Source organism: Aythya ferina, assembly GCF_964211825.1.
Source record: "Aythya ferina genome assembly, chromosome: 11".
Taxonomy (NCBI): domain Eukaryota; kingdom Metazoa; phylum Chordata; class Aves; order Anseriformes; family Anatidae; genus Aythya; species Aythya ferina.
Window position 1 is genome coordinate 8,169,837 of NC_140307.1, and position 23,230 is coordinate 8,193,066.

Below are 23,230 nucleotides of genomic sequence, written 5' to 3' on the forward strand. Positions count from 1 at the left end.
TGATGGGAATTTGGTGCAAACGGGGTACCATTTTATAGCATCATTACATGCCAAACTTTCCCTATTTGCTTCTGTTCCTACATCAGTACTTGGAGCATACCTCCTTCACGTGCTGTGCTGGATGGCAAGGACCTGGTGCAAGCACGGTCTGTCACAGGTTTGTTGTAGAGCCAAGTGTAGCTTCCAGATCTGCCTGCATCCTTGGGCCAGGAAGCCGGATGTTATACCAGGGCCAAGCGTTCAGTATTGAGGTGGGGCAACAGGAAGAGTTCCTTTTCCTCGCTGTTTAAAGGGTGGGTAACACTGCAGGTGAAACACAAGTGGCATTGCGTGTTGAAGGAACACAACAGGAAGTGGTCAGGTAGACTTGTTTCAGCGCAGTGACCTGGCCTTTTAGCTGAGAGGCACGAGAGCAACTGGAGAGGGGATTTTAATTACTAGCAGAGCAGATGGTGGGGCTGAGTTACGTGTATGGTCCCATTACCATGGTGCTGGTTTCTCCTTTGTAGAATGGAGATAAAAGATTATCGTATTCTGTATTCAAACAACTCAAGAGGCTCAGTTACTAAGTAACTGGTTATTTTTATTTCGTGTTTTGTGTGGCAGATAAAACAATATTACTTGCCCCAGCCAGACCTCCTGCCTCCACTGAAACTTGAGGGTTGTATTATGGCTCAAGGAGATCAAATCTTTCTGCAGGAACCACTGGTAAGAGCTGTATTGGCTGGCCACAGCTGCGAGTTCATCTGTTCCATAGGATTTTAGTTGTGCTGCTACATGAGCTGAATACCTCGTATTTCTTCAATACCTTGTATTTCTCCTAGCTTGGAGCTATTCTTTTAATGACAATAGAGCTGGGTGTTTCACCCCTGCCTGAGGCTATCTATCAGAGCTCTGTTAGCAAAGTGGTTTGGGGGACCTGGGTGAAAAATGCACAAGGAGTGGTGTCGTGTTCTGTTATCTTCTGTTGAGCTCACTCTGTTATTTTTCTTCCTTCAACTTAATTCTGCATAAAATAGTCGTGCAGTGTGTGATGTGGGGGAAGAGCCTGCCCTTTGATCTCGTTCCTTTGATATTGTTGCAGATGAGATCTCAATTCATGGGATTTCCAAGGGAACAAATTCCAATTCATTGCTTTGTTTTTCCCTAAGGAAGCTTCCATGCTGTGCTGCAGTAGCACACCCAAGAAGGGAGCAGACACTTCAGCTGCAGTGAGGGCCCTCTTGGAAATTCCCTCTCCGTCTCCTCCAACAGTTAGAGTAGCTGGGTTGTGGGAGCTAAGTCTGTACATCCTGTGTGGGCAAGCTCACACAGACAATATTGTCTGAGGCTAGAACTCTTTAACTGCGTGTAGGGTTACAGAAAGCCTCTTCTGGGAATTAGGCGTATTCTGGAGACTGACATGAACCTCTGAAGGCACCTCTGGTTCTTTGCATCAAGCTATAATGGTCCAGCCTGTGACGTTGAACGGGCTGTCCTCATCTGACAGCAGTCTCTTTCTAGAAGGCTGATTGTGACTGTGTGGCTGCTTCCTTCAGGCCCATCTGCTCTGCTGTATCCAGCACTGTCTAGCCTGGTATAAGAGCACTGTGCGTTTATGCCAAGGAGCTGAAGATGACGATGAGGAGGAGGAGGATGTGGGATTTGAGCAAAACTTTGAGGAGATGCTAGAATCTGTCACACGACGGATGATCAAGAGTGAGCTGGAAGACTTTGAACTGGTAAATCAGATTTTCAGTTTGACTCAGTGACAGAAGACACTGAGTTCTTGTCAGGTTTTGAAATGATTCTTTCACTTGTTTCCTCTACCTCTTAGGATAAATCAGCAGATTTCTCTCTGTCTTCTGGTGTTGGTGTAAAGAATAACATCTATGCCATCCAGGTGATGGGAATTTGTGAGGTTCTGATTGAGTACAATTTCAACATAGGGAATTTCAGGTAAAACATCAAATCTTACCCTCTGGCACTAGCTGTGCTCTGCTGTGCCTTGCTTTTCGGAGTGCAGGACACAGACTCTGCAAGCAGAGGATAATAGTCCCAATGCAGAGTCAGAGTGATGTTTTCTGAGTGTATGTGCCTTGTGGCACAGATATTCACAGAACCTTGGGAGTGTCTTCTGAATGTCATGTGTTGTGGGAGCTGTGATATAACATTTTGTAAAAGGGCAGGTCAAGAAGGAGTGGATGAGGCTTACACTGTCAGGGAGATGTCATGTCATAGTTTCATCATCTAGAAGGTGTCTGTGTAATTTGGCAGCTGAAGCTTTGAATGGGGAACCTTAAGACTGGAGTTTCTCCTCTAAATTCTCCTCTAATGCTTTCCTTTACTTTATTGCAGTAAGAACAAGTTTGAGGATGTCCTAGGCCTGTTTACCTGTTACAACAAACTCTCTGAAATCCTGAGGGAGAAAGCCGGAAAGAACAAATCTGCCTTGGGCAACAAAATTGCACGGAGCTTCCTGTCCATGGGTTTTGTATCTACTCTGCTCACAGCTCTGTTCAGGTGAGAAGCTGTCCCATCTGGAGTAGCTTTCAGGCCTGCTCACAAGCTGCTTCCGTGGTGTCTGCATGCTGGCTGATCTTGTGCACTGTGTAAACCATACAGACGTTTTCATGTCTGTACGAAGCCTCTGTAACAGCATTTATTGTCTGGAGAGCAGCATCATGTGTCTTTTCCAGACAAAGGGTCTTTTCCACCCTGGATTCAGCTAGTGATTTTTTTTTGTGTAAATGGATATTTAGATCTTGAATTTAATGTGGCAAACTGAAAGCAAGGAGTAGGTGTTGTGAGAGTTCTGTTCTATACAGTGTATTGCTTGTGACTAGAGCTCTGGTGTGAAGAGACGCAGTGCTGATAGGCCATCCCTGTGCTTTTTTCAGTGCATCCTCAATTCCCTGACAGTGCTCTTGATTCTTCAGGGACGATGCCCAAAGCCACGAGGAGAGCCTGGCAGTTCTGCGCTCCAACACGGAGTTCTTGCGCTATGCTGTCAGCGTAGCGCTGCAGAAGGTGCAGCAGCTGGAGGAGACGGGACAAACCGATGGACCAGACGGACAAAATCCTGAGAAGATGTTTCAGAACCTCTGCAAAATCACACGGTGAGTCACTGTGGAACGTGCAGTCATCAGCCCTGAAAAGCAGCAATGCATTTTGGGGAGTTTAGATTCTCATGGTTTTGAAAGAAGAATGCAGTCTGTAACTGAAACGGTTGTTATCACTGGAATTAGATTGTTGCCTTTCTTTCCTCCCGAGAAATCAAGTGGAGCAACTATGGTTTCGGTGCCAGAGTGAGTGATACAACTCTTAACTTTTTACTTTAGTCTGGAAGAACCAAACAACATCAAACTCTCATTTTAATCCTCTTTCTGACTTTTGGTTCATCACTTAGAGTCACAGGGGAGGTAGCATGGTTACAGGCTAGATTCTTGAGGCCTCTGGAAAACTATGAAATTAAAATTCACTTCACTGTAAAACAGGTATAAGAGGGACACCAGATTCAGAAAACATGTTTTTTTTAGGATGTTTGCAAGGTGTTTGAAGATACTCAGGCATCTAATCTTTTGGAAATCTGAGAATATTAAGCAACTAAATGTCTTTTAGGATCTGGGTCGTATGTGCAAGTGGTTGCTTCAGATCCTTCTCAGCAGAGAGCACAAAAAACCAAATTACCTGTATATTTTGTCTCATCCCATAGATGAAACTATTTTTGTTGCAGTCATTGGAGCTAAATATGAGGTACATGTTTGCGTGATTGGATATGGAAATAGAGCAAGTTCATCTACACAGCAGAGAGAACTAATGAGAAGAAAGGAGAGAGAATAAGAAAGGGAACAAGAACAGTTGGAGGGGCAGGAAAAAGGTGTTTGCCTGCAAATAGAAATGTCTCCTCTAGGCCAAACAATTTAGCTTTCTTCGAAGCTTTTCACTTTGCTTTGCCTGCATTTACCTTTCTGATTTTATTTATATAGAGCCCTATGGAGATAGCTGACATTTCACAAATTTAGACTGCCAGGAGATGAGCTGCTCTTGTCATTGACAGATTTGACACCAGTGGTCAGTGTTTGGGTAGTCTGAGACAGAAGAAAAACTGCCTGAAAGAAAGGAGTCCTTAAAAATGGACTTGGGGTTGGAAGGTCCCTTGGCATGTGGGAAGGATTAAGTTATTTAGCTGTGCAGGCAGAAAGCCGTGGCTGTTCTGCTCACATTGAAACAGTCTTCTTTAAAGTGGATCTCTTCGCCCTGCTCTTATAAGAAAAAGACCTTCCAATTTAGTTATATTAAAAATATGAACCAAAGATTCTGTGATTAGCCATGTTCTAGGCTCTTGCACTGTGCAGCCAGCTTTACAGGAGCGTGTGATGTCAACTCCTCTCCCATCCCCTAGGGTCCTGCTTTGGAGGTACACTTCAATTCCCACTGTTGTCGAAGAGTCCGGGAAGAAGAAGGGCAAAAGCATTTCCCTGCTGTGCTTGGAAGGTTGTCTGCGGATCTTCAACACGGTGCAGCAGCTGTATGCTGCTAGGATCCCCCAGTTTCTACAAGCCCTGGGTAGGCATGTGGTACAATGCTAGCCTTCATGTTCAGCCCACGTTTATTCTTTATCCATCGCTAGAGGGGTCCAGTCATTGTCCCTCAGTAGCAAGGAGAGTTCAGTAGCCATGGATTTTCATGCCAGTTCCGAGATACGTTTACCTGCCATCAGTCTGTCAGCAGAGGATAGTTGGGGTCTGATACAGTGTTCTATTTGAGGTTTGCCTTTAGCGTGTTTTTGTGCTCACCACAGGTTTACAGTCTGTATTCCTTCCCTAGCTGTGAGCAGTTTCAGTCTTTCCTACTTTCGGAAATAAATCCTGTGTTCTGCTCTTGGCATTTAGCTCTTTTCTGCACCTCTCTGTCTGCCAGATACTACTGATGGTGACGCAGAAGCAGCGGATATTAATGTCACAGAGAAAGCTGCCTTCCAGATCCGACAGTTTCAGGTAAGTACCACTGTGTGCTGCAAGTGTTCCAAAGCACTTGTAATTCTGGCAGAAAATGCTGTTAGTTCTCTATTGCTTGACCACAGAATCAAGTATACACTAGCAACTCTGACACTGTGAGTCATTGGCTGTTCAGAAAAGTTTCTGATCCTTAAGGAAGGCTTCTTCAGGGCAGTGTGCAGGGCAGGATTGAAGTGCACATGTATTCAGAGAGCTCTAAGGTCCTGCAATGCAGCACAAAACATACCTGAGTAAGTTGCAGAAGTCACACTGAATCAAAAGTGGACCTCAGAGTAAGCACTCAAAAAAAAAAAAAAATCAGTGTGTGCTCCTTAGAAGATTCCTCTCTTTATATTTTTTTTCATTCTTGAACGTTGCAAATTCCTTTATATGCTGCAACTTCTGATTATTTACTTCTTAAAACGTCCCCGCAACAAGCATGCGAGCTCAGTGTCTCTGTCCTTCCTCCCCATGATCAGAGATCTCTGGTGAACCAGTTCAGCAGTGCTGAAGATGACTTCAACTCCAAGGAAACGCAGTTACTTGTCACCGTTCTCTCCACTTTGTCCAAACTCCTGGACCCAACATCTCAGCAGGTACTTCAAAACCTTCTTGGGGTGGTGAGGATGTGTGTAGCAATCATAGGTGTGGGGAGAACGTTACCAGATTGAGTTGATATCTGAGGGCTTTGATCTGGACTTTGACGTGTGTGTGTGTTCATGTTCTAGCCTTCTCCTGCAGACCAGACCGTGTCAAACCGACAGTTTTAGTAAGCTGTCAAGCATTATCTTGTCAAATGCCTGCAAGAACAGTTAAGAACAAGTTACTTTCCCACCCTCCCCCTTGCACGTTCTGATGCTGCCTTTGGGCATCTGGAGCCCAAACTGTTTGTTTCCATGAGAAGCAACCCCTGATAGAGCCTAGGTGTGGTTTGGCTTCCACATGGGAGTAAAGCCAAAAAAGGCCAGCAGATTTGTGACTAGTCCAAATACAGCTTTTCAGAACGGATTGGCTGAGTGCCTAATTTATTCCGTGCAAGGATGCATTTTCTAAAGCACAGACTAGAGGTGCCCCAATTTTACATATTAGGCACTGCGCTAAAAGTGTGCTAGAAGTCTGGAGTTGTCATTTACCTTAAATTAAATGGAGCTGTTACTCTGTCAGACGGCAGGTATAGCCATTCCTGTGTCCTGCATCTCAGCTTTTGACTTGTTAGTAGGTTAAATGTTCCTTGTGGAATTTAACAGAGCATGGCTGAATGCCCTTCTGCCAGAAGGGGACTCTGCTGGTCTCCCTTCACTGTGACTCATTGTCTTGAATGACCTCTTTTTGTGTTTCTTTTTGTTTCTTTGCTTGCTTGCTTTTTTTGTTGTTGTTGTTTAATTTTGTGTTTTGAGTTCTGTTTCAAACCATTAATATTTTTTTTCTCCTCTTATACAGTTCCTTCAGTTCCTGACATGGACAGTCAAAATTTGCAAAGAAAATGCTCTAGGTAAGTAAGCTCTGAGGGGTGTGTTTGGATGCGATGTCTCAGGTCTGATAATAGTCTCTTAAATGCTCTGCTCTTTTTTCTGTTTCCATCTCTTTCTTGCAGATAGATTCAGGTGCTATTCTGTGGCAGATTGCCATGACTTTGTGTTTATTAGCATGGCTATTAGGAAAGAAACTTCATCCCTATAAATACTAGAGCAGCTGAAAAAAGAGAAGCCACTTACTTGACTTTTTTCTCTTGTTACTTAGTGTACCTGTTGCTCAAATTTGGATTTGTATTCTGGAAAAACATTACTCTTGCCAGAGTTTGTATTGTGCTAACTAGGTGCTTCTGAGCACTGTTTTCCTGTGAGATGAGGGCTCTGTTATTCCCCCTTGTAGCATTATGCACAGTGCCCATTGTTGTAAACTCTGCTGTTGCAACTAGAGCATTCGATAGGATTTTCATTTACTGTGTTTCTGGGAGTGTAGACTTAACTCCATACTGAATCTGAGGCTTTCCCTCAATGGATGTATGATGTTCCTGAATAGTGAAAGGAGTTCTACATCTGCTAACATCCTGTTTTACTTTCCTTCCCCCACAGAGGACATCTCTTGCTGTAAGGGTTTGCTGACTCTCCTTTTCAGCCTCCATGTTCAGTACAAGAGTCCTGTCAGTCTGCTGCGTGAACTTGCACAAGATATCCATGCTTGCCTGGGAGACATAGATCAGGTATGATGCAGAGTCCACAGCAGCTTACCTCTCTTCACTTAGTTCTGTCAGGGCAGAATAGATGGATGCAAACCACGCAATAAGAGCTGAAGTTTTGCTCACCAGAATTTTTCTCTCCCCCCCACCAGGACATAGAAGTTGAGAGCCGGTCCCATTTTGCCATAGTGAATGCCAAGACTGCAGCCCCTACTGTCTGCGTGAGTCAAAGCTGTGTGGATGGAGCAACCAGCCACTGCTACAAGTGACGTGTAGATTTCTGTTCTGTCAAACTCCTCCAAGAACCTGTTTTGTTATTGCTGTTTCTGTCTTAGCTGCTGGTTCTGAGTCAGGCAGATAAGGTCCTTGAAGAGGTGGATTGGCTTATCAAGAAACTTACCAGTCTGGGATCAGACACATCAGGTAATAGCAGTGGCCCACTTCTTACTGTTACACCTTTGTCAAAGACAAAAACAAAAAAGTATTTCAGGATTCTCAGGTAGCATCATCTCAGGGCAGGTAAACTCTCCCTTGAGTTGGTTTCACATCAGCAGTGAGAGTTGTCACAACCCCTGCCCCAGTTATTTTCCCTGTGCCACACTGGTGTTATGTGCACCTGACAAAAAGTGGTCTTTTATGTCTCCCACCTGCGTAATTGGGCTTGTTAGACACACATTTATATAGTATTCCTCTCTTTCTACTAGAAGACTCTACTCAGGCATCAAACCAGACCCAGGCTCTGGAGAAGGGCATAATTCTGCAGCTGGGAACTCTGCTGACGGTTTTTCATGAGCTGGTGCAGACAGCGCTTCCTGCAGGGAGCTGTGTGGACACGCTGCTGAGAAGCCTCAGCAAGACCTACACAATCCTCACCTCCCTCATCAAACATGTGAGTGCAGCTCTGCTGACAGTGAGCTGGCTGGGATCTAAAAACTTTTTCCCCATCTGCCACAGCAAGCTCGCAGTGACCCCTGGCAGCAGCTACTCAGGGCTGGGCTGTTCATCTCTTGCATAAAATGAGTCCTTATTCCATTGGCTTTTATGCACTCAGTTTCGTGACCTTTCCACAGCAGTGATAGGTATACCAGGGGAGATAAAAGAAAGCTTTTCTCCAGTTGACTTTGACTGTGCTTGGCTGAGACTGGTTCTTTCCAGTGTCTCTTGTAGGCACTAACAGTATTCTCACAGTGCCCAGCAATCCTGCCCTTGCCACTCATTCCCATCTAAGGCTCAAAGCATTGAACCTGGGGCAACTGGGACACGAGATCAGACCGGGGAACTCATCTGAGACAAGATGATGAATTCCCTGGAGCTCTCACAGCTCTGGAATGCAGAGGTCATTTGGGCTATAGCCAGCCGCTGGGGAGGATAGTTCTTGCAAATGCTGCCCTCCTCACTGCGAGCAGTACTGCTACTGCTGTAGCCTCTACAGTACTGTATGTGCTTCAGCAGTCTTGGTTTCAGAAGAATCCAATTTATGCTCAGGCAATCTACGGTGTTCCTTGTTTCTTTCTGAACATTGGCATAGGAAGGAGTTTTACTTTAAACTGAAACAAGACTTGGATGCTCTGGAAATGATACCCTGTTGTCTTCTGATCTGAGGACAGCAGGCAGCCCTCTGAGCTCCTCATCCTTTTGTCAGAACTTCCTTTCTTAATTGGTCAGTGGCAATTGAATGAGCTGCTTTGAGCCCTTGCCTGGAAGTACAGGTTGTGGGAACAGCGCATCCAAAAGAGACTCATTCATGTTTTCTTTGCAGTATATTCAAGCTTGCCGCAGCACCTCGAATACGATTCCAGGAAGGCTAGAAAAGCTGGTGAGTGTGAGCAAATTGCTGGAGGAAATGGCTCATTGTCTTGAGCTGGGAGTAACACCAGCCTCTCTGCTTCTTTGCAGGTGAAGCTGTCAGGTTCCCATTTGACCCCACAGTGTTACTCATTCATTACTTATGTACAGGTAGGATCTAAAATAACTGTGGTAAAATCATACTTCATCTGTCTGATGCAGAATGGTGAATCAGATGCAGTGCACGGGCACCTTTTGGGATTTTTAATCTTCTTGACATGACTTGAGCGTCTTATAGTTTAAGTTTTAATATGTCAAATAATAGTGTAAGACATTTCAGTACCATTGGGACCAGGCATGTTGATTTCTATTTGAGCAGGGAAGGAAGAAAACGCTTAGGGAACTGGTTTTTAGCTAATTTTTTATTTCCCCTTCTGCTCATGTGCCTTTTTTGGATGCAGTTGATACTGCTGTTAATCACGGTGGCAAGTAAAGGTCAAGGACACTGCAGTCGTCACCACACAAAGCGCTGTGGGTGCCAAAGAAAGCAACCTGGGATGAGATTTGTCTGTTTAGACAGGAAGTGGGTGCTTGAGTGAGGACCAAAGGACTTGTAAACCAGACCTGGCATGTTGGGGAAAATATAGTGGCATGCAAAGCTATTGTTGCTGGGGATGTCTCACACATACATGGTTCTGAATGTATAAACCATGAAGTTATTTTCTTTCCTTCCTTTTTTTGTGAGATTCCATTCCTACATACTGCCTTTCTGTCACGTAGCTGGTAAATGCTGTGTTAGCTGGCTAGAGCAAAGCCTTCTGTGGCCTTACTTGGCTGGCCTTTCCTTCCCTATTTACCCTCTAATGCCACATCTTTTGGCTTCCTTCTTCAGAACATCCATAGTGAGAGCTTAAGCTTTGTGGAAGAGAAGAAAAAGAAGAAGAAAGAAGAAGCTGCCGCAGTCTCCACAGTCATGGTGAGGTTGTCTTGCTCTCTATTAGAATACGGGCTACGTTTGAACTTGGGATCATGCCTCAAGGCTTGCTTTACCTGGTGGATTCTTAGAGATCACCAATGACACATTGTCATTTGGGCCTTTAAGTAAAAATCTAATTTATGCAACCTGAACTTCAGAGAAAAGTTTACAAAAAATTAAATAAAAATACTAAATGCAACCTAAAAGCTCCCAGGGATGGAAAAAGGTCAAGTCTGGATAGCTTGTGTTGTCTGACTGTTCTGTGTTTGGGATAAGCTATGAAATTACAGAAATAGAAAAAATTATTGGAGCTAATAGTATATGCTATGCAAGGGTTTATTAATTTTATCAGTACATTTAAAGATAAAATATTGGATTCCATTAAAGTAAGGCAGCTGATACTGACTGGCTGATTTTGTTAGGAGCAGGTAAGCAGGTTCCTGGCCTTTTGTGTCCTCTGTTCACGCTCATTGTTGGTGTCTCCTCTGTCTTGTCTGTTGTCCCAGACATTCCTGTGATGCTAAGTGTTTAAAAACCACAAGCCTGATCTTTCTAGCCACTTCCTGAGTGTGTGGAAACGTTAAGAAATGCTGCATACCCTTTTGCCACTCCCTTCAGCATGGGGAACAAACATTAGTGGTGTGAAATATACAGGGCAGAAATGTGATGAAACAGCAGTGTGCTCATTGCCTGGAAAGCATAGGCTTAGAATGTCTTTGCAGAGCTGGAGCAGAGCAAGTTCTGCTCTGGCTGTCAGGCATATTGGGGCTGTGGACTGCAGAAAAAAATAGATATATGTGGAAGAGCCTTGCTGCAGAACCATTCTGGGAGGCAGGTTAAACCCAGCAACAAACTAGGCAGGTAAAGCAGGACTGCTGTGGAAAAAGGCTACTGAAGACAGTTCTCTGAATTGGAATGGTTGTGGCCTTTGTGTCTTGCTATAGCACCACTGGCTTTTGGGGAATCAAAACTGCTGGTAGAAATACAGGTGCTGCTGTAGTGCCACAGTTGGGATGTGTGTTAGTGATGACTATACAAGGCAGTTTTCGTGCTGTTTGCTTCAAGTCTGACCTGCCACCTTTCTGCATTTCAGGCTAAGGTTCTTCGGGATACCAAGCCAATCCCCAACCTGATTTTTGCAATAGAGCAGTATGAGAAGTTCCTTATCCATCTGTCCAAGAAATCAAAGGTAACGTAAAGCAGAGGTCTTCTGTGATATGAGCTCAATGGAACAGCAGTACCATGGCATGGTAGAAGGCTACTGCTGTTTCACTATAAAAACAAAAATCACTCCATTGCTGCTCAGATTAGGAAGGTGTAAGAACCTTACCCTTCTTTCAGGCTTAACTAAACCACACTTTGTTCTAGTTCTGTGTGTAGGACTAGGCAGGGTAGAAAACTAAGAAGCTAATGCCCTTTGTCTTGCGCCCGTTTGCTGCAGGTGAACTTGATGCAATACATGAAGCTCAGTACCTCCCGGGACTTCCGCATCAACGCGTCCATGCTAGACAGCGTGTTGCAGGAGCATAACACAGAGGATGCTGAAAATGAACCGGACAATGACCAGGTGAGAACTCCTTCAGCTGCTGTTACTGTTGGGTTTCTGCTGCCACGTGTATGTGTGAGCTGTTTAGGTATATGGAAACTAGGCCAGTTTTGTCTCGCTTGGGTTAGCCCTCGCTTCAATAGTAAGCTAAGAGGAGTGAGCAAATAGGCCTGAAGTGTTCCCTGCAGTCCAGCCCTCTGCTTTAAGTGACCTTTGTGTCCGTGTACCAGTTGGCTGCATGCCTGGTGTTAAGCAGGACTGTTTATAAACCTTCTTGTTTGCCTCTGCCTGTCTCAGCAAGCTGAGAAGTCTGTCAGCATTGCCTGAGGCCTGGCTGGCCTCCTCCAGCAGCCGCTGCTGGGGAAGGTAGCACAGCTTGTGCTGGACAGAAGACACACCACTTTCCTTTGCTGATTGTCCAGGTTTTTATTGGTGCTTTTGCCCATATTTCCCAGAGTGTAACCAGCATCAACAAGCCAGAATCCAGCACTGAACAAACAGGCCTTGTTTTGTGCCGTTCAGAACCTGGGGTCTGAATTCCAGCATGAAGTAAAGAGGTCCGGGGGAAAGCTGTGGTGGGTGAGAGGAGTCCTCTATTTCAGGCCATGTTTGCTAGGGAGGAGAAAGTGCTAAATCCTGTTCTGTCAGTCTGCTTTCTTGAAGTAAACGTTCATTAGAGTACTCACACAAACACATTCACCCTGTACTGGTACTCTCTCTCTCCTCTCTCCAGTCCACCACAGCAGAGCAGCCAGATGAGAACCAGGAACCCAAAAAGAAGAGACGGCGAAAAAAATAAAGGTGCGGTTGCCACTGCTGCCCCCTCCTCCTGCAGTGCCTGTTCTGCGGCAGATTCACCTTGGTCTTGAAGAACCGTGTGTACAGAGATAGTAGTTTCCTTTTTCTCTTGTCAAATACTCAAGACTTCTTTCTTCATGCCTGGGGTGTGCAGACAGTGACTCTTGTCAAGCGTCTCAGGTATTAAAGCTGCCTGCTGCCTTAAGAAGTGCCTCTGCCATTCAAACACGCTGCTACCACAATTCTCTTCTTCAGGAACATCCCTTCTTCCAGCAAAAAGCAAGCAGCTCACCCAGGATCAGTCCCTGACAAAAGATGTGCTTCTGAAAGGACAGCCGGGTTCTGGCACGCTCTCTGGACAACTGTCATTCTGGCACTCGAGCGTCATCACTTTTTTTCCAGCGAACCTTTGGTTATTTCAAGAAGCTGATATATATCCAGTGCTTCTCCTGGAAGACAATGGGACGATGAGTTCCGTGCATTCTGCAGTACAATTATAGACTGTACAACATACGAATACGAGAGTAACAGTAATTAGTTGCTTTTAGTTCAGAGCATGTAGCACAGAAAGCCCTAAATTTATTCAAACTTCTCGTTTGTATGGTGCTGTGAGTGCAGAAAACAGCCCTGGTAGGAAGCAGCACACGGGCTGTTCTCCCTCAGAGCTGAAGCTCGCTGCCATGCGTAGTGCCAAAGAAGTAGAGAGGTGCCAGCGTGTTCTGGAGAGCCAGCAGTAGGGGCTGTGTTACATTTTTGCTGACCCCGATGCACTTATTTAATTTGCTTTGTTCTTGATGAGAACACAAGTACCCTTTTTGCCCACAGAGCCCAGATTCTTTTTTTCTGAAAGCACACTTCACCTGTAGAACTCCTAATAAAGGCTGCTTAAGGCTAAAATGTCTGATGTGGTCAATAACTGACAAAACAACTCCGAGGGCAGGTTCCTCTTATCCGGCAAAACACTGCTGCATAGTGAGGAGGTGCTATTTAAAGCAGCTCCCAGCCAACAATTAAATGTTTGTTTGCAGCAGTTAGAAGGTTACGTCAGGTGCACCTAGGGACAACTGTAAGCCTCGGGGCTGCTGGGGAGGGACACAGCCCTGCCAAGGCTGAAACATGCAGCATGGGCTGGGCTCTGAACCCAGCTCTGCTGAGCTGAGGGAGAGGGGGGATGGAGAGAAAACACTGAAGGCCAAAAATGTTTGGGCCTGGAGGACAAGACATACACAACTGTAGAGCTGTCTCATTTCACAGAGGGAACAAGTCAGGCTCGGGCTGTGTTTAAAAGATGAGAGGAAGGCTCATCTGCCTTCTGAGGGGCACAAAGCGAACTTGTGCATGGGCTGACAGAGCCAGGCTCTGATTTCTTTATCAGAAATAGCTGGAAGCAGCAGCACAAAATGCCCAAGTGCTGAGAAAGGCGAGCAGGGTAGGGAGGGGCTGGCACCAGGGGGTGGAGGCCCTGAGGCTGGGCTTCACCTCCAGCAGCAGGGAGGCTCCTGTAGGGCCTCCAGCTTTTATAGGGGATGGCGCTCAGAGGGCTGCCGCTCACCTTGGGGGATGCCATACTTCTTCTCCATCCCCGTGGGGTTTGATGGTGTCACACAGTTCATGGTCACCTCCTTCCTTAAGCACCGGTCAACATCCACAGCGCTGAAGAAAGCCACCGACTGCGGCAGGTCCTGGAGGCCCAGCTTGTAGGCAAACATGCACCTGGAAACACAGGGGAGCAAGTGGGGCCGTGCCACAGCGCACACAGCTCTGTCACACCCAGGCTGCAGCAGGCAGCGTGGCACAGCCCAGCAGGGATGTGACAGGGGTGTCAAACTGTGTCCCCTCATGTCCCAAGCAGCAGAAAATCCCTCGTAGGCAGCGCCCATTGGGGAAAAAAGAGCCAGGGAGGTTGCTTAACGGGGAAGCTCAGTGCCCAGCCCTTTCTGTCACCACGAGCACCGCTTGTTCTCCGCTGGGGAAAGAACTCCACGGCCTTTTCTCAAAGGCAGGAACCAGCCAGCACTTAAAAGTTGGAGTGAGCCCGCCAACTTCTCTCAGGCGCAGCCAGCTCTCCTTTCCTCTTACTGCACGAGGGGGGCTTTGATCAGCCGCAGGCTGGGCTGGAACAAAGGCAGCCTCACAAAACCCCGCTCAGCCCTCGGCACAGATTGCTTTGCACCCGTGGCAGGCAGCGGCTGGCAGACAAAGTGCTGCGGGAGTGCCGGGGAGCGGGAGGGTCAAGGAGCGCCGGAGGAGCTGTGGGAGGAACGCAGCATTGCTAGGCTCAGCCTCTGAGGAAGAAAAGGCCAAACCCAGCCCTTCACTGCTGGCTAATCCTCCCACGCAGAGCAGATGTTGGATTTTCCCAGCAGGAAGCCCTGTGCTCGCAATAGCTGGGATAAAGGCACAAGCATCAGGGCGGCTCCCCCCGCTGCGAGTGCTGCCCGGGCGCAGAAAAGCTGTTTGCTGTATCCTTACCTCAGCCGGGCAGAAAATAGCTCTGCTTTTGGCCAACTCCTCTATAAACCACACGCCATAAAGCACGGGGAAGGGGGCTTCAGAGCTGAGGGGAACCATAACCCCGTGTAATGGGAGGAGACGTGCTCAGGACTGGCCCTAGGAGGTGTCCCAGCCCCATCTCTCTCCCCCAGCCCCATATCTCACCGTGTCAGCAGGTTGGTGATCTGCAGGGCCAGGGCGGCCCGGTAGCGGTCCTGCTCCTGGACCAGGTAGCGCACCTCGTCGTGGATGCTGATGCAGAAGCGCCCGCTGATGTCGAACTCCTCGAAGAGCCACTTCATGGAGACCAGCATCAGGTGCAGGTAGTCGACGGCCGAGCTCTGCACCACCCAGTTCACTCTGCTGGTCAGAAACTGGGGGCAGGAAACACAGAAACGCTCTGAGAAACGCCAGGAGAAACACCAGGAGAAATGCTGGGAGAAACATGAGGAGAAATGCCCAGAGAAATGCCCTGAGAAACACCCAGGGCCTGGGCCTGTTCCTCTCAGAGGGGCTGTTGAAGGTTCCTGTGTTTCCCCTGAGAAAAGGGGAGCAGGACCCAACACCTGCGGGTTTCTTCTGCAGCTCTGAGGGGTTTGTAGGGTTTCCTGCCCCTCAGGAGGGCAGAGCTGGGGCCTTACCTCGCCCTTGGCCACGGCGGGCTCCAGCGCCCTGCTGATGTGGCAGCCCAGCACCGGGGTCTGTGGCGAGGAGGACAAGGCGATGCTCTCCAGCTTGTTGAACATTTCGGACTCGGTGCCGCCAGCCCACACCCGGTGGCCCACCACGTCCCACTTCTTCTTGCTTCGGGACCTGTCGGGGCAGAAGGCGGGCCTGAGGGAGCCTCAAACACCCTCTTCTGGTTTGGGGCAGCCCCCACGGCCATCTGCTGCTGCTCACGCACTGGGAGACACTGGGAGCATCCCAGTCCCATGGACAGGGGTGGACCCGAGATAGCTGGGACCACCCGGCCCCTTCGTTGCCCACCACCCACGGCCTTTCCCCGCCTCACGCCCCCATCCCACAAGCACCATTTGGGGTCACAGCATCTCACTTTCTCGCAGCTTCCCTCTGGAGCCGGTGGACATCCCGGGCCGACACCGAGCCATCTTCTGCCCTGTCCACGGCCAGGTCCAGCTCCTTCACCAGCCACTCGCCCTCCTCGCTCAGATGAAACCTGGGCAGCGACAGCCAGCTGGGGGTGACCCACACCCGGGGCAGCACCCACGGGGACACCGTCCCCACGCACCCCACAGCCCCGGGGGGCAGCACCCACCTGCGGATGCCCTTGGTGACGGCGTACATCTGCTGGGCTTTCTCCCGCGCCTGCTCCTGCGTCAGCCGGTGGTTGAACTGCATCAGCAGGCGCTCGGCGAAGGGCTGCCCGGCCCCGTAGATGCGCCCGTAGTTGAAGACCTTGGCGTGCTCCCGGCTGATGCCCACCGTGGCGGCCGTCTTGCTGTGCAGGTCCGTCCCGTTGCTCTTCTTCCCCTGCAGGGTCATCCAGCCGAAGGCCGTGCACCCTGCAGCGAGGAGGGAGGGAGGGAGGAAGGGGTTGAATGCCCAGCGTTTTGGGGTGCTGACACCCGCTGTAGGGCCCTTGCTCACCGTGCATGCCGGCGAAGTGCGCCTCGCCCAGGATGGCCGCTATCCACAGCTCCTGCGAGTCCACGTCCGCGCCCACCAGGGCGTAGCCGGGAGGCACCTGCACCATGGCTTTCAGCTCGCTGCCCACGCGGTCGGCCTGCGGGACGTGGTGCCAACCTCAGCACACCCCATACAACGCCCCTTCCTCCTCCTCCTCCTCCTCCTGCATCCCAGCACGACTCCGACCCGCCCCAGCTCCATTTTCCCATACAGAACACACTCGCTGCCCCAAAACGCACGAACACCCCCTCGCTGTGCCCCGAACCCCGTGGGCTCGGCCGTACCCGTGCGTTGCTGGCTGTCAGCCACGTGGGCTCCACGGCCCGCCGGGTGATGGTGCCCGCGGTCACCACCTGCGGCAGGATGGCTCCGTAGTCATCCTCCTCGTTGTAGTCCGGGTGCCTGGGATAGGGGCAAAGGGTGAGCGCCAACACAACGGGCCCCCCCCCAGCACCATCCATCCCTCCCCGTACCTGGTGACGGCGCGGGGCAGCTCCCCTTTCTTCAGCCACACCACCATCTGCGAGCTGCGGAGACACGTCAGGGCACAGGGGGTGCTGAGCTGCTCTGAGCACCTGTAGGGACTCCACACACACGCTCTGAGATGTGTGGGATGGTGGCAACGGGGCCAGGGCTGCTCACCTGATCCGCTTGTGAGCGTTCCTCCAGAAGGAGATCATCTTGTTGATCTCCAGAGCCCTCGTCCCGTGGGTGCGCCCCACGGCAGCCCGCAGGGTGCCGTCCTCCATGCGGGGCAGGAAATCCTTGGCAAAGGGGCTCCCGACGTTGTTGGCGTTCCCGTCCTTTAGCAGCACGGATTTCGGGGCTCAGCGTGCCGCCACTTGCTACCGGCACAGCCCCACGTGCCCTCCCACCCCACAGGGCAGGATTAGGGACACCGGAGGAGTAGAGCAGGACATGAGGAGGAGCTGGGCTGTGGGGCAGGGCGATGCAGCCCCACGTAGCAGGGGGTGCTGAGCACCAGGACCCGACTTGCCTTGTGGGGCAGCTTGAAGAACCAGCACCCGGGGATGTCGACGTCGTTGTAGGGCCCATTGCCGTGGTGGTACGAGGGCCGGCTGTTGTCCTCCGGCAGCTCGCCCCACTCGCCCCCCTCCTCCTGTGACCAACACCATGAGGTGTGGGGGGCACGGGGCCCTCCTGCCCCAAGCGGACACCCGCTGGGAGCCCCCAGCATGGGGCTAAAGGGGGGAAATTGAGGAAAAGGGGAAGGATGCAGGGTCCCAACCCCGCAGCAAAGCCCGTTTACCTGCACCAAGCTCTGGTCCGCCCTGCCCACGTCCCCCTCCAGCTGGCTCAGCTCCTCCACCTGCGGCACAGAGAGGCCACCCCAAAAAGGACGGGGTCAGGCAGGTTATTAAAAGGGTTTTTCTTACTGCTGGTGTTTGTGGGCGCGTTGGAGAAAGCCCAGCCTTGCTACCCACACCAGGAGGCCTCCTCCCTCCCAGTGTCACCTTCTGCCACATGCTGCTGCCGTCCATCACCAGCAGCTCGTCCTCCACGCTCTGCTCCTGCGGGGGCTGCTCCCGGCCCTTCTCCAGCCGGTGCTGCCGGCACAGCTCCTCGATGGCCCTGCGCACGCACCCACCCTGAGGAGGTGGCCAGGCACCGCGGCTCAGCCCCCGCAGGGCACCCCCGAGTCCCCCCTCACCTGTGGGGGCAGACGGGACCCTCCCCGCCCGGGGGGGCCGCGGGCAGGTTGTCCTGCCGCCCCGGCACCAGGTATCCCCAGCCGTGCTTCTCCGAGTAGTGCAGGGGGAAGCCGTCCCAGGCCAGGCGCATCAGTTTTGGGGTCACCCTCATCTGCAGGCTGATCAGGCTGGGCCCCGGCACCCAGCCTTCATCCTCCAGGCGCGGGCACAGCTTGCGGTACCAGCTGGGGGGGGGGATACGGGGGGTGGTGGAGAAGGGGACAGGGAGCACGGAGCGAGCCCCTGGCACCCCCGCGGTCCCCAACTCACCCCGGGTGGCCGGGGAGGTGCTGCAGCTTCTTGGGCTGCAGTGTGACCGTGTCCTTCAGGCGCTGCAGGAGGGTGCTGCCCTCGGGGGCTGCTCGCAGCTCCTCGTCCTCGCTGGGGGGGCCGGGGTCTGGGGGGGACACGGGGAGCCCTGGGGCTGAGCATCCCTCAAGCCCCGGGTCCCCCTAAACCTCCCCACACTCACCTTCCTGCCACTCCTGCACCGATCCTGCCCCGGGGGCTTCGCCTTCCATCACCTTCTGGTCCTTCTTCTTCCTCGGGGGTTTCTTCTGCTTGAACTCCTGCGTGTCCCACTCCAGGTCCCAGAGCCAGGGGTCCTCCTTGTACCTGCCGGCACGCCACGGCCGTGCTCCAGCACCCATGGGTGGGGGCGCGGCGCCACCCCCTCCCCTCGGCTGGCCCCGGTACCTGTCCCCGTGCAGCAGCTGGCAGGCGTCGTTGGCCAGGTTCATCAGGGACTTCTTCATCTCCTTCTGCAGCTCCTCGTAGGTGCCCTGGGCGTCGTCCAGGTACCTCTGCCAGTTGCCGTTGACCGGCAGGTAGGACACCCCCATCTCCAGCATCCCTGCGAACGTCACGGGGTGGGGGCACCTGCGGCCCAAGGCAGCCCCGAATTAGGTTCCACACGGAGGGGAGATGCCCTCCGAGCAGGGGGCCACAGCACCAATGGCTGTTTGCTCCTCCTCACCCCCAGACAGAGCCGAGAGCCTCCCGGAACGGGGCTCAGCACCCTGCTGGCCTCCCCAGGAAGGGATCAGCCACATCCCACCCCCAGCAGGGTCACAGTGTCCCCAGCCTCCCACCGGGCCCCCTCACCTCTCCATGAAGAGCGGCAGCTGCTCCTGGAACACCTCGTGGGTGGCTTGGACATCGCGGGCGCAGTAGGACATCAGGTCCTGGGGGCACGGCACGGCGTCACCGGCAGCAGGAGGCGGCCACAGGAGCACCCAAACCCCTCGCACCGAGACGAGAAGCACCCCGCAGCTCCCCCTGCCCCGTTCCCAGCACCTGGAAGTGATCCCTGATATCGGCCATGGTCCCCTTGACAAACAGCTCCCGCGCCTCCTTCTCCAGCGGCTCCCCGCCCACGTAGAGCGCGTGCACGTCGGCCAGGTTGTTGATGCTGCTGACGTGCACCCAGTCCCACGCCGTGACCTGGCGGGCACAGGGGACAACCCCGTTATTTTTTATTTTATTTTTATTTTAGCCCCTGCCCACCTGGAACGGGCCGGGAGCGATTTCCCCAGCAGAGCCACCCCAAATCCCCGGGCGGCAGCGGCGCAGCCCCGCACTCACCGCCGGCCCCTCGGCTTTGCTGCGCGTCTTCTTGATGTGCTGCCTGACCTGCTGCAGCCCCTTCCTCTTGCCGTGCTTCGCGGCCATCCAGAGGCTGCGCTGGAAGCCCGTCAGCCCCGAGATGGCCATGTGCATGCTCATGGTGTCCAGGAAACGCACCCGGGAGCCCTGCCAGGAGGGAGGAGAGGTGGTGCCGGGCGTGCTGGAGGAGAAACGCGCTGCAAAACTGCTGAGCTGCGAGGCCACGCTCAGGATGCTTGTGCCAGGGCAAAGCTTTGCCTCCCAGCACCCCTCTCCTGAGAGCCCCAAGGTGCCTGTGGCCACCTCAGAGCTTGTGGCATCCTCACAGGATGCACGAGCACCTCCCTGTAAAGCCTGCCCAATGCAGCCCCTCATGCACGGGACAAACGCAAGGCACGGGGCTGGTGCTGCCAAACGAGGTGAGCACAACCCACGGGTTCTCATGCCTAACAGCATCACCAAAACCACCCCAAAGCGCTGATGCAAATCATTTGGGAAGCAAACCCCCGGTGCCAGCACGAAGCATCGGCACGGGTCTCACCCAGCCCTCGCTACATGCAGCCAGAGCAGCGAAGCGGGCAGGACGACCCCCTGCAGGACAGGGCACCTGGATGAGGTACTGCTCCTTGATGAAGGCCCGGTCGAAGGCCACGTTGTGCCCCACCACCACGCGCTCCGGCCGCTCCTGCCGCCCGGCACAGCTGGCACCCGCGGCGCTCTCCAGCGGGATGAGATCCGCCAGGCTCAGGCGGCTGGACCAGGAGTAACGCTGCTCCAGCAGCCTCCTGCTGCACCACGAGTACCTGCGGGGCACACAGCCATCCAAAAACACTCAGGGGCTGCGCACCGAGACCCAGGGACCCCAGAAAACCCCTCCAGCATCTCACCAAGCGTGCGGCGAGACCGCAACCGCCAGCGTGGGGCAGTGCCCGTCGGCCAGGCACACCTCCACGTCCAGCACCACCGCCCGATCCTGGGGAAAGTCGACGGGCTCCGGCCGGCCGTCGGGGCCGTAGCGGGTCCAGCCGAGCTGCCAGGCCCAGCTGGGGGGCACGGGGGGCAGGCGGCAGCGCAGCAGCTCCTCGGCAGCCTCCAGGTAGGGCAGGCTCTGCTTCTGGGCCAGCAGGCGGAAATGCTCGTCGATGTTGTCCCCGTACATGCGGGGCAGGCGCAGCTCCACGTCGGGCAGGGCCGAGGTCTCCTTGCCCCACAGCTCGTGGCGCTGCAGGTGCTCCACGCTGCGCCGCACCGCCGCCTCCGAGTAGCGCACCCGGGCCCCGCGGAAGATCTGCTCGTGGAGGCCGCGGGACAGCATCTGGATGTTGAGGGGGTTGACGCGGCGCTGCCCCTGCTCCGCGTCCTCGGCCGGGCTCTCCGGCAGCGGGCGGCCGGCGAAGGAGCTGGAGGCGCGGTGCCGGGGTGCGCCGGGGCACAGCACCGAGCCTCGCCGGAGCGCACGCCGCATGGTGCCTGCCTCTGGGAGCCTGCAGGAGCAGCAGCAGGGGCTGAGTTTTGCACCGCTGCTCCTCAGCCCCTTGCAGAAGACCCCTGAAAGCAGCTGCAGCGTGCACGGCCGGGCTGCTCGAGGCAGCGCGCTGCCTCCCCTGGGCTGTGCACAGCTCGCTGCAGGTGTGCGCCCTCCCTGCAAGCACCCACACCTCTTGGCATTACTTCGTGCACCGCCCCACGGCAGCACGCAACCCACCTGTGGGTGTGCACAGCCCTAGGAGCATGCACCGATACCCCCTGCAGCTGTGCACCCCCCTGCAGGCGTGCAAACCCCCCTGGCAAGTATGCAAACCCCCCTGTAAGAGTGCAACCCCCACCGGCATGCAAACCCTTTGCACGTGGGCAAAACCCCCGTAAACATGCAACCCCCCCAGCAGGCGTGCAAGCCCCCCAGGGACGTGCAAACCCCTTGCACGCTTGCAACCCCCCCCCATAGGCGTGCAACTCCCCCCATGGACGTGCAAACTCCTTGCACGCTCGCAGCCCCCCCTTGCACGCGTGCACCCCCCCCAGGCGCGCGCCCCGTTCCCGCCGCCCCGCCCCGCCCCGCCCGCGCCCACCTGGGCCCAGCGCGCGCCGCCCGGCCGCGGCCCGCGGGCGGAACCACCCGGGAGGGGCGCGGGGGGGGGCTTCCGGCTGCCGCTGACGTCCCCGCGCCGCCCGGCGAGGCCCGGCCCCCCCCGCCACCCCCCCGCCTCCGCGCACATGGCCGGGCCCGGCGGTGCTGCAGTCAGGGGGGCGCGCGGGCAGAGGCGGATAGAGGCGGCCGCGTGGCCTAATGGATAAGGCGTCTGACTTCGGATCAGAAGATTGCAGGTTCGAGTCCTGCCGCGGTCGTAGCGGAACCCCTCTGGAAATTCAGGGCGTTTGTTTTTTATTGCCCCTCTCCCTGCTTTTATATTATATTTTTTTGAGGATCTCAAGGAAATCAAACGGGACAGGGGGCACAGGGCGGCCCCCCACGCGTGGCTGTAGGGGATCCTAAAGCTGCGGTGCCCCGGGGCTGCTGCTGCCGCCTCCCCACCCGCTGTTGCCCCCAGCTCTCCGCGCGTTTTGCTCTTTTCTTTAAAATCAGCGTGAAAAGAGGCGGCTGCTGGCTCTGCGGGGGAAACTATGGGGTCACCGGGTCTGTGACAGCAGCAGGGCAGGGGGTGCTGGGGCACCCCATGGGCACAGCTGGCAGGGGGCTCAGCCCCACCCCGGGCACTGCTTTTCACCATTTCCTCACCATTTTCTCACCATTTTGCTCACGTCCGACACTCACGGGGTGCTCGCAGCCCCCAGAAGCGCTCCACGAGCCTCGGGGCACCCCAAAACCTCCCAGCAGGGCTATGGGGGCGGCTCGGCACGCAGCGGGACACCCCAGGGCCCCAGCACCCCACACAGCTTGGGCGAGGGCTGCGGGGCCGCGGGGCTGGGAGCCGGGGTCCCCGGCACCGGGATGGGTGACAGCGGAGGGGACGGCTCGGAGAGGGGCAGGGGGCGGCTGAGGGACCGCGGGTGCCAATGGGAGGCAGACGGGGACCCGAGGGGACGGGGGAACGGGGCAGGGGGGAGCCGTGCCGGGCCGGGCCGGGCCGGGCCGAGCCGTGCCGGGCCACCAGGTGTCGCTGCGGTCCCGCTGCTGGGGCCGCTCACACGGGGCAGGGGCCGGGGCCGGGGCCGGAGCCGTCGGGGCGCGGTTCCTCCGCTGTCCGACGGCTCCGCTCCCCCGCAGGGCATCGAAGGGAGGCTCCGAGGACCCTGCCCCAGATCCTCGGGTCCCCGCGGAGCGCTCCGGGGGCTGGGGTAGAGCGGGGACAAAGCCCCGGCTCCCAGCAGCAGCCCCGACGGCAGCGAGGGGGACGGGACGGGACGAGACGGGGTCACCTCCCCGGCACGGAGCAGTGCGGGGACACGGGGACAGCCCCGGCCCCTGCAGCCCGCTCGGAGAAAGGCGAGGCTGAGCCTCGGGCGTGCGCCCTGGGCCCCTCTTTGTGTCTGCAATCGCGCCGCTATCGC

General features: G+C 54.2%; 2 protein-coding genes across 4 annotated transcripts in view; one reads left to right on the forward strand and one right to left on the reverse strand.

The window, feature by feature from the left end:
- The window catches only part of FANCI (FA complementation group I), a gene marked incomplete at its 5' end in the record, with an annotated part of 24,684 nt that extends 11,524 nt beyond the window's left edge, over nt 1–13,160 (forward strand). The window contains 19 exons of one of the 2 annotated variants that reach the window (XM_084532655.1): nt 607–708; nt 1,539–1,721; nt 1,817–1,938; nt 2,338–2,502; nt 2,919–3,098; nt 4,385–4,548; nt 4,903–4,979; nt 5,459–5,575; nt 6,420–6,471; nt 7,055–7,182; nt 7,311–7,379; nt 7,494–7,581; nt 7,863–8,047; nt 8,918–8,974; nt 9,055–9,114; nt 9,836–9,919; nt 11,013–11,108; nt 11,361–11,486; nt 12,199–13,160. In XM_084532655.1, coding sequence (XP_084388781.1) covers nt 607–708; nt 1,539–1,721; nt 1,817–1,938; nt 2,338–2,502; nt 2,919–3,098; nt 4,385–4,548; nt 4,903–4,979; nt 5,459–5,575; nt 6,420–6,471; nt 7,055–7,182; nt 7,311–7,379; nt 7,494–7,581; nt 7,863–8,047; nt 8,918–8,974; nt 9,055–9,114; nt 9,836–9,919; nt 11,013–11,108; nt 11,361–11,486; nt 12,199–12,264 — 2,121 coding nt within the window. In that variant the 3' untranslated portion in view covers nt 12,265–13,160. The remainder of the gene's footprint in view (nt 1–606; nt 709–1,538; nt 1,722–1,816; nt 1,939–2,337; nt 2,503–2,918; nt 3,099–4,384; nt 4,549–4,902; nt 4,980–5,458; nt 5,576–6,419; nt 6,472–7,054; nt 7,183–7,310; nt 7,380–7,493; nt 7,582–7,862; nt 8,048–8,917; nt 8,975–9,054; nt 9,115–9,835; nt 9,920–11,012; nt 11,109–11,360; nt 11,487–12,198) is intronic. The other variant, XM_084532656.1, reaches the window with a different exon arrangement.
- Nucleotides 11,867–21,832, reverse strand: POLG (DNA polymerase gamma, catalytic subunit). 2 transcript variants are annotated; one of them, XM_084532658.1, is made up of 23 exons: nt 21,790–21,832; nt 20,608–21,204; nt 20,328–20,523; nt 19,700–19,867; nt 19,412–19,558; nt 19,220–19,299; nt 18,812–18,994; nt 18,588–18,730; nt 18,386–18,512; nt 18,076–18,300; nt 17,879–17,996; nt 17,680–17,733; nt 17,401–17,520; nt 17,046–17,206; nt 16,877–16,930; nt 16,688–16,805; nt 16,365–16,500; nt 16,033–16,279; nt 15,811–15,933; nt 15,398–15,569; nt 14,922–15,130; nt 13,816–13,976; nt 11,867–12,712 (listed from the first exon to the last, which is right to left on the reverse strand). In XM_084532658.1, the coding sequence occupies exons 2-23, from the start codon at nt 21,183–21,185 to the stop codon at nt 12,651–12,653; spliced, it is 3,582 nt and encodes a 1,193-aa protein (XP_084388784.1). In that variant the 5' UTR covers nt 21,186–21,204; nt 21,790–21,832; the 3' UTR covers nt 11,867–12,650. The 2 variants fall into 2 exon arrangements, with proteins under 2 accessions (XP_084388784.1, XP_084388783.1); XM_084532657.1 differs by having other exon boundaries at nt 17,401–17,523; nt 17,674–17,733.
- Nucleotides 21,833–23,230: the final 1,398 nt, after the last annotated feature.

What these genes read in the sequence shown, in the direction of transcription:
- POLG (XM_084532657.1), bottom strand. Translation starts at nt 21,185, where the DNA reads ATGCGGCGTGCGCTCCGGCGAGGCTCGGTGCTGTGCCCCGGCGCACCC. An exon ending in CAGAGGGAAGCTGCGAGAAA is followed by an intron (nt 15,570 to 15,810) that starts GTGAGATGCTGT and finishes CTGCCCCGACAG; the next exon opens with GTCCCGAAGCAAGAAGAAGT. An exon ending in CCGCCGTGGCCAAGGGCGAG is followed by an intron (nt 15,131 to 15,397) that starts GTAAGGCCCCAG and finishes TCCTGCCCCCAG; the next exon opens with TTTCTGACCAGCAGAGTGAA.